We start from the raw sequence: 17,431 nt of genomic DNA, 5'->3' as shown, positions 1-17,431 counted from the left end.
TAGAAAAATGAATTTACTTAAAAAAGATAATATATTTTACTTTAAAAAACTAAATAATTTATACACTAATTAGGTAAGATAATTTGAAACGCGAAATAATTTTAGTTTTTGATAAAAGAACAAGAAGTTATTAGTTTTTGGTAAAAGAACAAGAAGTTATGTAGAAAAACCTCTTTGATAAACATTAACCTCCCACCAGTGCTAATAAGTATTAATGCTTTGTGTAACTCAACTATATGGAGGAAAGCCGGAAGTACAGAGAATGAGCGGTGATATGTACATTTTCCACCACAATACCGAACTAACTACTAGTTAACAGCCATCTTAGTATTTTCACAGCTTTGGAGAACAACTCCACAAAAGAAGAAACCAAAACCTTTATCAACTTCTTTCCTTTTCACTATCATAAGCTGTCCAACTTTTTCTTAGGCCTATTAACAACAATTTTTGTAAATAAACACTTAATCAGCAATCCAACCAAGCTCGCACTACTATACCGTGCTGCTACACGTTGAAAGAAAAAAATGCTCGCACTACTATACTATACCATGCTGCTGCAGGTTAAAGGAAAAAAAAGCTCCTGCTCCTGCTCCTTGGTGCAAACATCAAAAGCTACATTATTTGACAAATATTTCTTTTTTTAAGACCCAGATGTGTTCTGTCCACACGTAGCTAAACACAACTGCATCTTTTGTGCCCCTTCTATTTAAACCTTTTACTTCTCACTAACCACCATTTGTGGTGATGTTGTCTTTCAGCTTCTGGATGCTTATGCAGCTTTCCCTTGGTCTCCCGCAACTGAGCATTGTATTCTTTCTTCCAAGTATCAAATTTATGTTTCAGGGCTCGAAGCTCTTCATCAGGATTTGTTGAGGTTGAATGCCTGGAATTGACCTCAGTAATAGCTTGAGCCTCATCATCAAAGTTCTTTGACCGTTCCTCAAATTCTTTGACCAGATTACTAATTGCATTCTCCAAAACAGGGTTCCTGGATTTGTCCGGTGTGCTTCTACTAGGAGTCTGAGTTCCCAAAGATGTATCTTCTGAATCAGAACAGAGTGGTGATGGTGGTCCATCTCGCTTTCCAAGTTGATCAGAAGCGTTGTCAGAAACAAGACTCTTTTTCACTGCAGCAAGGCTCATCTGTAGTTGTCATATAGATCTCCATAAGAGAATGCCATAAACTAAATTATGCAAGGTGGAACTTTAACTAATTTACTCAAAATTTTAATTTTAACATTAGGTTAGCATAGTAGCAAAAATTATAAGCAATCAAAGTAGCTTTAAGCCCATAACATAAAAGTCGGCTAACTTCTCTAATCTCACGATTATTATGCGAAGGCAGCACACAACAACGCTCAAGGATCAAGTTCTGTTGCTATCGTGGCTTTTATAGAAATTCTATTTAGAAGCAAAGGTTCTTTGTAAATCGATGGCCAGAAAGTTGTTATGCTAATCAACATACAAGGCACCAGTATGCAGGATCTAGAGTACATTAAATAGCTAATCAATTAAAACATAGATGCCAAAATCTACCATGTAGAGATCACAAGTTAATAATAAACTGACTTTATTACTGGATCAACAATTTGTTGACCTCCACATCACTACATTTGAGCGTCACATTTACAATTTTTTTGCAGGAGCGTGTTGTAAAATTTGGCATACTGTTTATTCATTTGCACTATCACAAAACTTATCCATAGTAGAGCATTCAAACTCACTTGCAAAGATTTTGTCTGCTTTTGCCATATTTCCTCCATTGATTTTATCTTAGCTTCATATTCCAACCACCGGGCTTCATTTTGTTTTACTTTTTCCTTGAGTGCTGTGTTTTTCCGTTCCTTTTTTCGAAGGCCTTCTTCTGCTCTGAAAACCTGCTTTTGAAGCATTTCCACATCCGAAGGCTTACTCTGGTGTCGTGTGTCCTGCTTAAGCAACAAGGATAGGCGAAAATTCTTAAATCCTCAATGTAAAATCATCCCACATCAACAATAATAAGAGTATTTGGGGCCTTTATAAAAACAAGTTAATAAGCAAAGTATACAATATTACTAGCTCTTCTGATCTGACCCGTGCTAGGTTGTTGGGTCCCGTGTGCATTCAGTTGTGGGTTAGGATACTATAAATGGTATCAGAGTTCTTCCCGAACAGAAAGACCCGGGTTCCGCATATTTGTGTTTGCGGGCTCGACGAGATTGTCGACCCTATAAAGTGGGGTGTTTATAACATCTCATAAGAGTATTTGAGACCTTTATAATAACAAATCAATAACCAATGGGTTGTGGGTGTTTATAACATCTCATAAGAGTATTTGAGACCTTTATAATAACAAATCAATAACCAATGGGTTGTGGGTTTGGATATTATAATAATACCAATGTATTATTTGTAACCTGTTATTTTTGGAGTTTTCTTCTCAGACTTTAAGATTTTATTGTCTAAATATCCGGAGAAATCTCCAGATATTTTTCGTTTGATTATATAACTATTGGATGAAAGAAACCTCTCATTTATGGATATTGTATTTCGATACAAATCATTTAATATTTAAGGCACCGGTAGGACTTTCAATTTTCTCTTAAAAAGGATAATTACTAGGAGAGAGGGGGGTATATAAGTTATTTAATCAATTAAACCATAGATGCCAAAATCTACCATGTAAAGATAAGGAAAAAATAAAATTACTACACTAATGGTACAACAATTTGTTGACCATCACATTCACAATTTTTTGCATGAACGTGTGGGAATGTTCAGCATGCTATTTAATCATTTGGACATTCATAAAAAAATATCCATAGTAGAGCAATTAAACTCACTTGCAAGGACGTTGTCTGCTTTTGCCACATTTCCTCCATTGATTTCATCTTAGCTTCATATTCCAACCATTGGGCTTTGTATTGTTTTACTCTTTCCACCAGTGCTGTGTTTTCCTGTTGCTTTTTTCGAAGGCCTGCTTCTGCCGTTAAAACCCGCTTTTCAAGCACTTCCACAGATGAAGGCAAATTTTGGTTACTCTGGTGTGATGTGTCCTGCTAAAGCAGCAAAAGAAGGAGAATATTTGTTAAATCCGCAGTGTACACATGTAACAAAGAATTAAACTGTATATTTTTTCTCACTATATTTAAAGGACACATTTTGTCAAAAATGTTTATCTTGTAGAGAACTCAATAAATGCATACCTGATCTCACAATTTAATTAATGCACAGAGTACTACAACAAAAGTGCCCATATGTTTTACAGTTTCAATACATAAACAGAACATCACTTGCCCTGAAATATATTTTTTGAAAAAAAAAATTGGAAAAGAGAAAACTAATGACCCATCCAATCATAGATTTCTCTTAGAGGTTATAGTATCAATTCCTTTTGAGCTAATCTATCAGTTTCTTCCCTTTTTCATCAAACCCTTTTTAAAAATATAAATTTGTACTTTTTTACCAGACATTTCACTTACAGTTTTGTTAATTTATTATGTTGATATGTTTTTTAAGTTACATATATTTTTATTAATCCAAATTTACAGTTACCGTGTATATTTTGTTTCCTTTTTATGTTTACCTTGGCAATTGGATTTCGCCCCCTGATCAATATCCTTGTTCTACCAATGAGTGTGCCGTATATTCTTAATTCCAATATTGCAAGAACTTGGTAGTTTAGCATTTGCAAGAACTTGTTTTTGCTAATTGCACGCAAACTTTTAAAGACATTTTACAAACAAAAAACGATGGTGCAAAAACTTCTTAAGCATGAAAACAAGTTGATTTCATCGTAGAAAAAAAAATGCAACCAAATGATAGAGCCCAAAAGATGCAGAAAATAATTTCAATAATGTATCAAATGAAAGTACCTGTACTCTAGGAATCATCAAATCCTGTTTTCCTTCATAAATTGAATTATCATGATCCATTCTTTTCATGTTTTGCAAGCGATTCATATGCTTTCGGACCATCCAGCCGCGTATTACTGAAACGTACACAAAAACTATTAGTTTAACTATAACTATATTAATAACAATGTCATGATAAGACAACAGAGCTTACCAGACTGCACCCGAAGAGCAGCAATTGATTGATCATCCAGTCTTTTTGCAACCTGCTGCCTCAAATTTATCATAATACTGTACTCCCTTCTCACAATTTCACCACGAGCAACTGCAAGCACATCTAGGTTTCATGAATTCTCAAGTGCCTATTTGTTCTATTCTATATATTGGAAAGCAGTGAAAAAGTTCAAGTGTAAATATATAAGATATCACCAAAAACAAATGTCACTACCACTTGTAATCTATAGAACAACTATAATCACCAATCCTGAATCATTACCTGATCCCACTTGGGCCTACTAGGCATTGGTATACATCTAATTTTTTCTATTTTCTTTTGGTAAGCATTTCTATACGTACTAAATAGTCCCATGAGTACACAATACTAGTCATCTGTCTCAATTTACAAAAGACCTTGATTCTATACAAGTATTGCACTAAGAGTTGTGCCTTGTAAAACTGTTCAGTTCTAAATTTTAATGTAAAAAATATAATATAAAACATTAATATCAAGATTGAGAAGTACTAGCTTGATAGCCTAGTTATATAGCAGTCTAACTCACTGCCTAGCCACTTTTTAGAACATTGATTATACAAGCTGAGAAGCTGATTTGTAATTAACAATCTACAGCAACAGTCGTGATATGAATAGATAAACATTTAGCATATAATGGATTGCTTTATTTATTTTAATCATTAAACAGGTAACGGTATCTACCTTTAACAAAATTAGTCCAAACGGGAAATTCATTTCTTACATGATTGCAGTGTTTTCACCCCTCCCTTCAGTTCCATGAAGCAACGGCGAGCCTGATGACCACGAAAGCATTTCTGCACCTCAAGGGTGCTTTGCAAAACTTTTTTTCTTGTTTCCTCTAATGCACCAATCTGTTAGACCAGATAGAGCACATAACTGGTATCAATTAAATTTAAGGTATTGTCATGCATAATCTCAAATGTTACATAATGTATCTTAGAGCATCTTCAAGGGTAGAAAACCCTTAGCTAAACAATCTAGGTGGCACTTTTACTGAATATGTACAAATTCTAGCACTCCAACCTTCTATCCCATTGGCAAAAAAAATAGACAAGAAAATTCAAGAAATACACAATTGAATCTTCTGGTGTAGATTTAAGAAATATAAGGAAAATTCGATCTATAAAATAAGAATGAAAAAGAGCCACTCTAGATGTAATTATTATTTACTGATATAGGCACGCATTAGAATATGCCATATTGTCTTATCTTATTTTGTATTGTTCTCTGCTTCTGATGACATTAGCAAACTGCCAGAAGGTTTATAAAATTAAATATTACAGTAATATTTTAAACTTGAATCTGTCATGCGGGATGGTTGACAGCAAGACAATAGATAATTTGTTTTTTAGAAATGAGGTTGTTGTATAGAGCATAAAAACATTTAAAGCATCTTTCTTACGTGTAAAACTCACCTGTCCTACTCGGAAATATAACTTTGTATAACCAACTTGATACATTCCAGGTTGTACACCAAACTGCTGCAAAACGGAGGCTGATATACTTAGTGGATCCTGGGAGACACCAAACTCCGAAAGAAGGAAGCCATACCTTAAGTTTGTTCGAGTATTATAAGCATTCAATTACAGTTGCAAATTTAAGAGGTAAGAGTAATCCAACATATACCATGGAGGATTCATACTTCACCTTTCAGCAAATTCTTGATGTGTTATTCGAGTAGGATATCCCGATCTTGATATCCTGACTACCTCCACTACTCCACAGCATCGAAGTTGCTCTAGAACGAGACGCTTTTCATATATGCCGGGAAGCTGTTTAGAATTTGGTTTTATACAGCGTATAAAGTGTGGTGTGGAGTCCTCCAACTGTTGCATCAATTTAAATAATTGGCCCTACAAGAAACAATTATTGATTGGAGATTCCACACTCTACTTCTTGCAAAAGAAGTGCTCAAAAAGAATTTGTAACTACCAAATGAAAAATGTCAAATCATCTATACATTACTATTCCTATTCCTACTTTTTTCCTGATAATTGGCTTACTAGTCCTTTTAGCCTTAAATATTTCACAATAAAGGGCTTCAAAGTTTAAAACCAAAGCAAAAATGTCCGATAAACAGATTCAGTGGAAAGGTTTATGTCCAGGCAGAAATTTTCTTGAAATATCCATATTATTGTACACGATTTGAAGAAGACTAAAATTCAGGTAGAGGTGTGCATTAATTCATACATAGAAGTATATAAACTTCTTACTTTAAACTTTGTCCCAACGCTTCTTTTATGGAACTCCGATGCACCCAAGCCATGACTAAATGGTTTCCGAGCTTGGTTCTGCATGCTGGAGGCAAAAATTTGAGGCAGCTGGCTACTGCATGATGAAAGTAGCTGGATAGTATCAGGGTGCAATGGATCTCTATTCTTCTCCAAGAAGCCCGCAGTGTTATACAGAACCTGCAAAAAATATCAATTGCTTCTCAAACAAGATCAATATACACCTTTAAAGATCACATTGTGAAGTTTTGGTAGACACGAAAAATTATATACAAAGTTCTAATGTCATATTATTCTATAATGGATTTTTCCACATAATGTAAACCACATGTCAAGTCATATATTGAGTCTGATAATTTTCAAATGGACTATAACAATTCCAGGGGTCATGCTTATGTTTGTTTCATATATTAGTGCTGCATGGAGCATCGGAGATAAAATTGCAGTAAGAAGATAAAAGATAATACCAGTAAGTGTTATGATCTATTTAGTACTTGATAGTTGGCAAAAATTTATAATCAGCATGAATACAGCCTTAGCCTAAATGAGAAGGTGCAGATTGCATGATTTGGTATGCAACATGTTTATATTAAGTATATATATACTTTCAGAAAGTCGCAAAACCATTTAAGAAATATGCAAATAAAAGTATTTTATAGTTGTTTTAAAGATGTCCCCATATATACAAGCAAAAGAATTGCAAACTTTTCAGAATGAAAACACATACACACATTTAACAAAAAAAGAAAGAAACAGACAGACACACACACACACACACTGTAGTTGTCATGGCTGAAATTTAAGTGTACAGATAGTCTTACTTGTTAATTAAGCTTTTAAAATGAAAACTTGAGTTTCTTCAACAGAGGCATCATATATTCAACAGGTGTACACATGAACTAATTCCATCTTCTTCTTTAAGTCATGGAAGGTTTTATTCAAAGATGTATTAACAAAAAATAATATATAATGGATATATGACTTTCTGCTATTAGAGTACTTTAACTAACCTCTCCAGCATAGTGGCGAATACTGAAAGCTCCACCTCTTTCTTCTTTAAAGCAAGGATTATCACTCAAGTGCTGCTTTAGCTTATTCGCAAATGTCAAATCACTTCCTTTTGGAAAATTTGATTCTTCATCCAACAAAGATATTAATCCGATGGGTTTCTGCAAGTGCAAGATGTTAAACAGACGATCACAATCTAGTATATTCTCAAAAATATCTTCTTGTCAGAAAAAGCAGCTGAAGAGAATCCAGTCCACCGCATAAAATTTGATGGTACACAATTGTATCCCATAGAAAATATATCCCATATATAATAAGCATAAGAGGGATCTCATCCAGAGGGATCCATTCATAATAAGCAAAAGAAGGGCACACGAAGTTGGATTGGATAAAAACATAGATTTATCTCTGTGTGTGTGTGTGTGTGTTTCCTTTAGGTATAAAGGTATTCCATATAAAAATCTAAATAAATAATAAACTAATAGTAGTATAAAATATGTGTACCACACGGGGTATCAGCTAGTATGTATTGTGGGGAACTATTTGGCATGAGAAATCGTGGAGTTCTTTATTTTTAAAGTTATAACACAAAATAAATTATGCAGTAATAATTTTACCACTCAAATCATTTATGTAATAGCTACCTTCACATTAAGGAGCATAGTTTCAAGCAAAAAAACAAATAAAGGATAAATTTGTATCCTGCCGTGATACCAACACAAGCGTGCGGGTGATGGTGACTATTGTAAGCCATGACCTGACCTTAAAATTTCTTCATTGGTAAAACACATATATCACTATATATGATATATATAGCAACTGATTAGAAGGAAAGTTTGTATCCTGATCCAAAAAATTAGCAAAATAGCTACCTTCTCAAAGATAATCACATGAAGAATGAATTAGCCAAGATTAAGTTACCTTCTCAAATAGATCCAAGCATTCTTGGTTGTCTACAAATTCTACATTTGTCCAATCAATCCCGTCCAGCTCATACTCCTGAAGCAACACTGTGTAGTTAGAAATTTACAAACACTGCAATCACTCAGACTTTTAACAGTTAAAATATCTGCTTACAGTTTTAAGGGATGTCAATTCAGAACTAAAAGAAAACCTATAAGGGGAATCTCTCTTAAAACTGACATCAAATTTAAATGAGAAGTCACGTGATTTATAGAAATATGGTTTGTAACTTGGTAAGCAAGTATTACGTATGGACTTTCAGCACGAAAAGCCCCAAAAAATGTTGTAATTCGAACAAAATTCTTGAAGTACAATTTGATTTTTGAATTATTACCAGCGTTCTAGTGCCTCTTCTTTGAGGAAACGAATTTGCTCTCATTCCTCATGTCACCAGTCTCAGATCTAACCCATACAACCTAGATTACCATTTTTTAACTAAAAATTATTCAATTAAGATTACATTAGTGTACTTGAGCATTTTTGGATTATAGCATGGTTCTCGCAGAGGTTAGCACGGTCGAGTCCATGGATCTGGCTAGCCGGTTAGATGACTAATGGACAAGATTGAACTGATAAACTATAAATATGTGATGTGACATAATTCTAACATATACTACATCATTTTATAGCAGTTACATGGATCAGGGGACATGAAATATTGAAGGTAAAGCAAGAGACAGAGAGACGAGGAAGAAGGAAAGAAAGATATGGGAAAGATTGAATGGGTGGCTTTTGACGGCAGATTTAAAATTTTCCTCTCTCTTGTGCGGCTGACTTGTGAAGAACAAACGATAACTTATGAGGTATATTATATATTTAGGTCTTAACCTGGTAAAATTTTAAGGATTTGTTATTTAGGCCGAGTCAAGGACCTAGCCGTGTAGTACCTCAACTACCCTGTCCTATTTACTTGACATGAGAACGAGGCATGACATTATTTATTAAAAATTGAATATATTACTCAAATAAACATGACTCTGTAATAAGTACATAGAAAAATTGTGCGTAAACTTATAATATTGGATTCTTATCATCAATAGGCTTCCTCACATCAGGAGGCATCACATATTCCTCTTTATTTGTTTTTTTCCTACTTCTCTTTTAACATCAAAAGTTCATCTTGTATATGGTATTTCAGTTGGTCAAAGTTTCCAAGTTTCAATTAAAGGATAGGCCACTAAATAAGTGGCATGTCCAATCTCCAGAGTTAGCTCTAGTATTCCAGTTTTGTATTGCACTACTTTTAATATATACGTATAGCATATATAATAATATAACTATTCTAAGTTTAATAAATTTATAGGAGCTTATTGTAGAAACTTACTTAAACGGGTAAGTATTTGAAATAGTGGGCTATATTATTTTATTAACATATTTAAAGCAAAATACCTATAGCTCTTGTAAATAACTCTTGTAAGTTAAACAACAAAAGAAAAAAAATAATAGTGATAAAAATTAAAAGTACAAATAATAAAATAACAAATGTTAAAAGTAATTTGTGCATAGCAGGGGTATAAGCTAGTACACTCATATAGATAATAATATGAATGACAATAAACTTATTTAGTTTTGCCGTTATCTGCATCGTCAACTCATTAATATATTGAACTGGAGAGCATTTTTCATTTTACGTCAATGCAGTTCGTGAGCTATATTTATTGTCATCTGATTTTAGAAATGAATATAATCTGGAAGCTCACCTCCTGCTGAAGCTTAAATAGGTGACGATTGAAGTGCTGCTGCAATCTCTCATTTGCGTAGTTTATACAAAATTGTTCAAAGCCATTCTTCTGAAAAGTTTAAAATTATACAATTATATATATAGGAGTGGAATGCTATATAACATCAACAAGCAGATAGATCATCTACCTTAAATGACTCGAATCCATAGATATCTAAGATACTTATGGATCTCCCTGTTCGTTGTTTACCCTTTCCAAGTGACTTATTGATTTCCTCTACAAGCCAATCAAACAAGCTTGCATATACAAATTTAGCCAACGCATCTCTTGTATCAATTGCCTATACAAGATACATGAGAAGATTTTGCTTTACGAATGCCTTTAATAGAGTGTGACTGCAAGTGCCAGGCATGCGCTACAAGATAAAGGGTACAGTGTCCATTTAAGAACTTAAAGTACCTGCTGCAGTGTTAATTTTTTAGCAACAGTATCCTTCCCAGCTAGGATTTTATGGGTTGATAAAGCTGACATGAGGTCCTGTGAATTGCACCCTAGCAAGCTAGAAGCCCTTTTGCATGCTGCAACATCAGGGTAAACACTATAGTGATATCTTAAATGAACGGAAAAACCAGAACACTTGCAGAGATTAAATAACAAGTATGATACAAGTTATAACTATACATGTTTCGTATCATATTGTAGGATATGATTAAAAACACAATAACAAAATAGATAATTGTTGATTAACCGCAGAAACCCACTAGTCTAAGGTGATCCAACCGAAGACTCAAAACAGTAAAAAAAAACAATTCTCAATTTAATATCAAACAAAGTATTTTTAAATAATAATAATAGATTACATCTCCTTACATAGGAGTAAATTCCTAAACTAAACCACCAAGTAAAAAAATCTAAGAAAAAACAAATACTTTTCTTATTCTCCGACTATAATCCGACAAATTCTTAATACTCTATTTATATAATATAATTAATATTTTAATTAAATCAAATCTATTTTTAACTAGTAACATAAAATAAATACAAATTAATATTTTAATTATGTGTTCCATGTTACGTAATCTACCTCAAATATATCCTTGCTTTGTGATTTATTACACCTTCATTAATTTTATTAGACCAGGCAATGGATCATGTTCTGTACATTCATTCCGTGTACTTTCATGTTTTCGTGTCACATATCTTAAAACTGAACCCGACCCGGATTTATATTTGTGTACCATTCAGGTGGCACTAACCCAAAACTAATAATTTCGTGCACGAAAAGTACATGGAAGTACATGAATTATATATGAGAAAACCTTTGATTCTCAATTGTTAGAAACTGCATATTGTTTCATCTAATAATTCTCAAACTAATTTTGATTGTTTCATCTCAACGTTAATAGTTTGATTTTCTTGTTAGTGTACTTTAGTTGATAACCAAAACACACAATTATTTATCTACAGTTCTGAGTATTAAGGTATAGTATACTCGAATTCACGAGTTCAGTCTTTCCATGCAAGTACTACACTCTTTTTTCTTTTTCGTTTGCTAAGCAAGTACTATACTATACATAGGGGTGAGCAGAAAACCGCACAAACCGCAAAAACCGCCCGCACCGCACCAATCCGCACCGCAAAATGCGGTTTTTAATTTTCGTGTTGCGGTTTGAATTTTTAATAAACCGCGCGGTGTGGTGTGGGTTGTGGTTTTAAATTTCTGAAATGCGGTTCAAACCGCACCGCACTGCAATATTTAATATACATATATATATATATTACTTATATTTCATGATTCCATTTATTAAGTCTGATTTCATTTAACATACTAGGAGTACTTGCTTAGTGATCATCTTATTTCTCTGCAAGACCAATTGTTGCGTGGTGATCATTTTATTTGTGTTTCTTCAAAAATAATGAGACACATGGTACAAAACCACCTATTTAATAGTGAACTCATTTAATTGCCAGTGTGGAATTTCTAATTTGTATTATTGAAGAATATTGGCGACTTTGTTATATTATTCGGAAATTTAACTAATCTAAGTTTTGTATTTATTTAAAATTTTCGAACTTGTAATGTATAAACCGCAGTGAACCGCACCACACCGCACCGCATTTTTGTGGTGTGGTTTATGCGGTTTTTGAGAGTACGCGATGCGGTTGCGGTTTGAAAATTTGATCAAACCGCATGTGCGGTTTGGTTTGCGGTTTGAGGAAAAAACCGCACCGCCCGCACCGCGCTCACCCCTAACTATACATGTTCGACTTGTTCTGATTTTGTTAAAAAATTACAAATCTAAACATTTATATCTTTCAATACTTCATTAAATATTTTCATTTGAGATGCAATGCACGCTGTATTTCTTAAACAAGAATTATGTATATACTCCCTATGTCCCGTTCAGTTATATATAATTTCTTTTCTAAGACGTCCCTCTCAATTGTATACATTCCAAAATAGTAAAGTTTTATAATATAAAATTTAACTACATCCATACATTTAATAACCTGTGTTACTGTAATAAAATTTATACATTAATATTAATTAGTCCCACCACTTACTCACTTTTCTTACTTTTTCTCACTAATAACCTCAATGCCACACCCAATATGTATATTATTCAATAGGACATTGTTTTTGATAGAATATTTAATAGTAGAGTATTTTAAACAAAAGTGTTCTTATTGCTTCGAATAGGACACCCGTGAAAACATCACAACACGCAGATATAAACCTAATTCCTGGATTTAACTCACTCTCGTATAATAATATTACATAAGTCAAGTCATTATATTTGTATATAAAATTATGATATTTTTTTAGGGGGGGCATAAACCAAACTTGTTTACAATTTTTTATAAAAGAATTTAAATTAATAGGTGCAGTTCATATTTTTAGGGGGGCATGGCCTTTGCATGTTCCTTGGAAGCTTCGCCAGTGTACTTATATGTAGTGCCTAGCACCTTGAAAACATGGCAATTAATCTTTCAATCAGGATTTAGTAATACTGCGTGACAAAATGGTAGAATTTCAAAACTTGTCAAAGAAACATATCATAGTGCTAGTACCATGACATAACCAAGCATAAAGAAACTACCTTCATCAGCCAAAACCTCCACGTAATTTTCACTGTCAAGTTGAAATGATATGTTTCCCATCCATAACACTGCAGCTAGCATTTCAAAGGCATGTCCTTGATCGTCTTCAGACATATGAATTGTATTTAAGGCTTCCTGATGATATTTTAAACCAGAAAAATGTATATGTATGATTTGCCAATTTGGAGTACCTATTAAAAGATGAAAAGAACAAGTAATAGCCGACAATAATAAGTCTGGCAATTTTTAATTTAATTACCATAAGTTGTGCAAATTTTTTAGCATCATCAACATTTGGAATTGCCAGGCAACTGCTCTGATTAAGATATTTGTACTCGCTTGCAGCTTTTAGGTTTAACTTCTCTGTTAGGATATACAAAATAAATAAAAAAGTCATTTCAGTGGTCATGACACTAATTTCTAACTTTTATTCCTTTTTTTCTAAAAGAGGTTACAATATCAATTAACAGAATGCAAAATAAATCTTTTAAGCGGAAGCGTGGTGGAAGTTGTAACTGGTAACATTCCTCGTACATGCAAAGCACAGAAATCTCTTCATATGCGGGTAGATTTTAGTTGCCTAATAACTTCGGCAAATAACAACAAACTGAAAACAGCATGCTAACTTTTACATGCTGTCTCAAAAATAAAATAAAAAGTAAACACTGAAATCTTGATTAAATGCATCGAGGGAGCACAAATGAGAATATAGTAAATACACACACAATATAAAGAAATAAATAAGCCGAGTCTTGTAGGGATTTCATCAAATCCAGTTGCACAGGGATATTAAGTACAGACTGGCTAACACTTTCAGGCATAGCATGGTAAGCCGAACTTTTCTTTATTGTTCCTTTTGTGTAAAAACTGCAATAGAAATTTCATAGTGGTGGTTCGTTTTAAGAATCCTTCCCGTCCATTCGAAAGTATAAAAATTACACTGCAATGATATAATGAAAAAATAAATTTACAGGTTATATAGACAGGATTTTACTCCCTCCGCCTCACAATAGTAGTCCTTACCACAATAGTAGTCCCTTATGAGAGAATTTTTGTTTCCCATGATACATGTCCATTTTCAACTTCCAATCCTAAATTACCCTTTTTAAAAATTGTTTAAACAATTAATGAAGAGTGAGCAAGAGTCAATAGTCAATAGTCATATTGTTATGAAAAATTAATGCATTTATGATGGGTATAAGTGGGAATTTATCATCAAATTAAAAAAAATCTTAATAAGCATGAAACTTCGAAAAGAGACTACTATTATGAGACGGGGGGAGTATTTAGATGTTATGTACAAAATACGACCTGTCCAGTGAATTTAAATTAACAAGACGTCACAAGTACCATCCAGGTGCTAGGCTCCTCCGGTGCCACAAGCACCTATCTAATGTAATAGTACTGGAATTATTAATATAAAACAACCTCTAACAACAGATGAAGCCCCTGCACAAAGCTCATAGAAGATATGATATGATCTCTCCCCATGTGCCAGCTGAACTACTCTCGACTGCACAAAAGATGCTTAAAACATATATTTATGTTTATAGAGATATATAAATAAAGAGTGGAAAGTATTATATTAATCTATAAAGAAAGTGAGATGACTTGCCTTTTCAAGAAGAACTATCTCCGTTAGCATAGGCATTGATATTTAAGTGCACATATAAGCATCGCAAGAAATACCCAAGTCAGATTTTTGTAACAAAGAGTGACCAGTGGAGATGTTGAACTTTGTGATGGCAATTCTGAAAAATTAACTTACAAGTCTGAATTTTAGCACCACATATCTTCCCCGCAGCACCAAAATGAATTTCTATTAGTTTCCCCTGGATTGAGTCATAGTAGATTAAGATGTCTAGACGAGATCATATATATGGATGTCTTCGTGAATCTAGGTAATTTATCTCAACAAAAGAGGAAAGAATGGTCGAAGGACACTCACAAATCTACTGGAATTGTCATTTCTAGAAGTTTTTGCATTACCAAATGCTTCCAATATGTTGCTTGTTTGAAGAATTTCACGCTCTATACCACCACTACCACCACCAAGAGCTCCCAAGTATTGCATAGCAATTTTTGCCGTTTCAGTTTTCCCAGCTCCACTTTCACCGCTAAAGGATAAATAGATAACATATGTCTTTTTTATCATTGACACGGTAACATAGAATTACTATAATTTCAGATGGAGAAGTGAACATATATTTAAAAAAAAAAAAAAAAACTCAAGAGCAACACTAAGTGGAAAGAGGGAGCTTCATTCATGAACCACCTACCTTATTATTAAAGATTGATTAATTTCATCTGCAAGTGCCACCAGAAAAAAAACAGTAAGAGTAAATATAAGATGCAATGAACCCATTCTCAAAGTAATCGCAGCTTCCTTTGACTAACCTCTCATCATTTCATTATAGGAAGCATCAGCTATGGCATAAACATGAGGGTTCTCCAGAACCTTCTGCCTGTAAGCTACGACATAATCTTGACCATAAAATTTGACCTTCTTAAAGGGATTGATTGCAATTAGAACAGGTCCAGCCTTACTCTACATTAAGAATATGAAAGCATTATTACATCACAGAACTAGAATCAGATAATTTATCAGAAGAAGAAAAATCTTACTTGTACGTACATAAATTGTATCACGAGTAAATCTGTATTGAAGGTTATGAAGAACTGATGGCTCATTCAGATAACTGAGCTGTATAAGATCATCTACACCCTCAAGGATGTCAGGATTTGCAGGTAACAGTTCTTTTGTACCTACTGTCACCACCTACATGTATGAAGAACACAATACTTTAATTGCGTCAGGTATATAACAAGCTATAAAGATGGCTCAAATGAACTCACACTTCCACTCCCAAGCAGCACGGAAGCTGTTTCTTCTGAAGTTGATTGTATCTGTCCTAATTCCCATTGCCCATCTTGCAGTAGACACCAAACTCGGAGTTTCTAAAAACATAATAGTTTCAAATTCAAGTGCATGAAGATATAGTCTCAAAACAAAGTATTGATAGTATATCTAACTTAATGAACCTCTAATATAGTTACATGAAGAGAAGGCACAATTTGAATTAAGAGTCCTCAGGTCAAGTCTAATATAATTAGAATATGTCGTATCACATTTACTGATTTAAGAATTGAAGAATTTAAAAAGTTAAAATGTATCAGTAGCAAGAATAGTGAAATGATATATACCTTTTTGATGAAATAACCGAGATTGTCATTTAAGTCTGACTCTCTAAACCTAGGCAAAGGAGAGGGGCGTGCAGCAGTGGGGAGGTGGTTGTTACTATCCTTGGGTTGGACACTCTGCTGAAAATCGACATGTTCCAAAGACAGGGAAGCATAAGGAGATTCGTCGGGACAAGCTTCCTTGGGTTTCTTGCCACCAAAAGTAGCATCTCTTGATCCTTTTTTAACCTCTGCCTTTTTATTAACACTACTAGTACTAGTATTAATAGTAGTAGTAGTAGTAAAATTCGTAGAATCTGATAAATTATCAAATTTATTACGAGGAGGAGGGCGAGAAGGGGGGCGAGCCCTAGATGTTGGGCGTGACGGAAGTGCTGGTGGCTTGTCCTTAGCCTTCTCAATCTCCTCCCTTTCCTTGAGGGACTCTAACATTTCCTCAAGCCTACTACGTTGATGATCGTTATCATCATGATCACGAGATGACGATGACGACATTTTTTAATTACCCCCTTTTAACTAATGTTTAGGCCATGAACATGAAGGCAAAATTTAAGCCAAATGCCCTCAAAACTCAACCCTAATTTCTCATCACAAATGCACCACCACTACAGATTTTGACCTATTGATCATCAATCAAATCCTGCAACAGTAACCATCTCAGGCATATATATCCTGTATACACATAGGCCGAATATTTGGAAAGCCGAAGCTAATGGCAGTTACAAATTACAGGTGATCTTATCTGTAATAAAATAGAAACGTAGAAATCCTATTTCTCCATGTGTTAAATATATACTAATATTCATTTAACTGAGAGAGACATACAGCGCCAGGTACAAATCAAGCATCAACACCCAAAAATCTACAAACCAGACAAAAGAAAGAACTCAAGGAATCCACAATTATATTTTTTAAATATATTCGTGCTTCTAATAATTAACTGTTGTTATTAATAAAATATTGTTTTTAAATAATATAAATATTATTAGCCATTTTAATATCCTAACTTCTTTATAAACGTTCTTCGTATATTTAATTTTATATTTATTTTAATATTCCCATAATAAAAATATTTGGCACTTAGATAATTAAGGGTGGTGGCCCTAAATGTCACTCCAACACAAATTATGGTTTAAAATATCACTTCTTGAAATTAAG

General features: G+C 33.6%; 1 protein-coding gene across 1 annotated transcript; it reads right to left on the bottom strand.

Moving 5' to 3' along the window:
* Window positions 1–254: 254 nt before the first annotated feature.
* On the bottom strand, window positions 255–17,126 carry LOC141711492 (myosin-2-like). The gene is made up of 25 exons (XM_074513955.1): window positions 16,277–17,126; window positions 15,929–16,030; window positions 15,708–15,851; window positions 15,470–15,620; window positions 15,352–15,379; window positions 15,021–15,189; window positions 14,841–14,904; window positions 14,688–14,701; window positions 14,501–14,585; window positions 13,332–13,435; window positions 13,072–13,207; window positions 10,430–10,548; window positions 10,158–10,310; window positions 9,989–10,078; window positions 8,247–8,324; window positions 7,328–7,486; window positions 6,300–6,497; window positions 5,734–5,939; window positions 5,502–5,637; window positions 4,808–4,937; window positions 4,048–4,158; window positions 3,855–3,970; window positions 2,823–3,038; window positions 1,725–1,928; window positions 255–1,143 (listed from the first exon to the last, which is right to left on the bottom strand). The coding sequence occupies exons 1-25, from the start codon at window positions 16,766–16,768 to the stop codon at window positions 703–705; spliced, it is 3,846 nt and encodes a 1,281-aa protein (XP_074370056.1). The 5' UTR covers window positions 16,769–17,126; the 3' UTR covers window positions 255–702.
* Window positions 17,127–17,431: the final 305 nt, after the last annotated feature.

This window comes from Apium graveolens, chromosome 3 (assembly GCF_009905375.1).
Source record: "Apium graveolens cultivar Ventura chromosome 3, ASM990537v1, whole genome shotgun sequence".
In the NCBI taxonomy this organism is placed as follows: Eukaryota; Viridiplantae; Streptophyta; class Magnoliopsida; order Apiales; family Apiaceae; genus Apium; species Apium graveolens.
Note: the sequence above shows the minus strand (reverse complement) of the source record. Positions and strands in the feature narration are given on the sequence as shown.

What these genes read in the sequence shown, in the direction of transcription:
- LOC141711492 (XM_074513955.1), bottom strand. Translation starts at nt 16,768, where the DNA reads ATGTCGTCATCGTCATCTCGTGATCATGATGATAACGATCATCAACGT. An exon ending in AATCAATCTTTAATAATAAG is followed by an intron (nt 15,190 to 15,351) that starts GTAGGTGGTTCA and finishes TTTATCCTTTAG; the next exon opens with CGGTGAAAGTGGAGCTGGGA. An exon ending in GGCTTCATCTGTTGTTAGAG is followed by an intron (nt 13,436 to 14,500) that starts GTTGTTTTATAT and finishes ATATCCTAACAG; the next exon opens with AGAAGTTAAACCTAAAAGCT.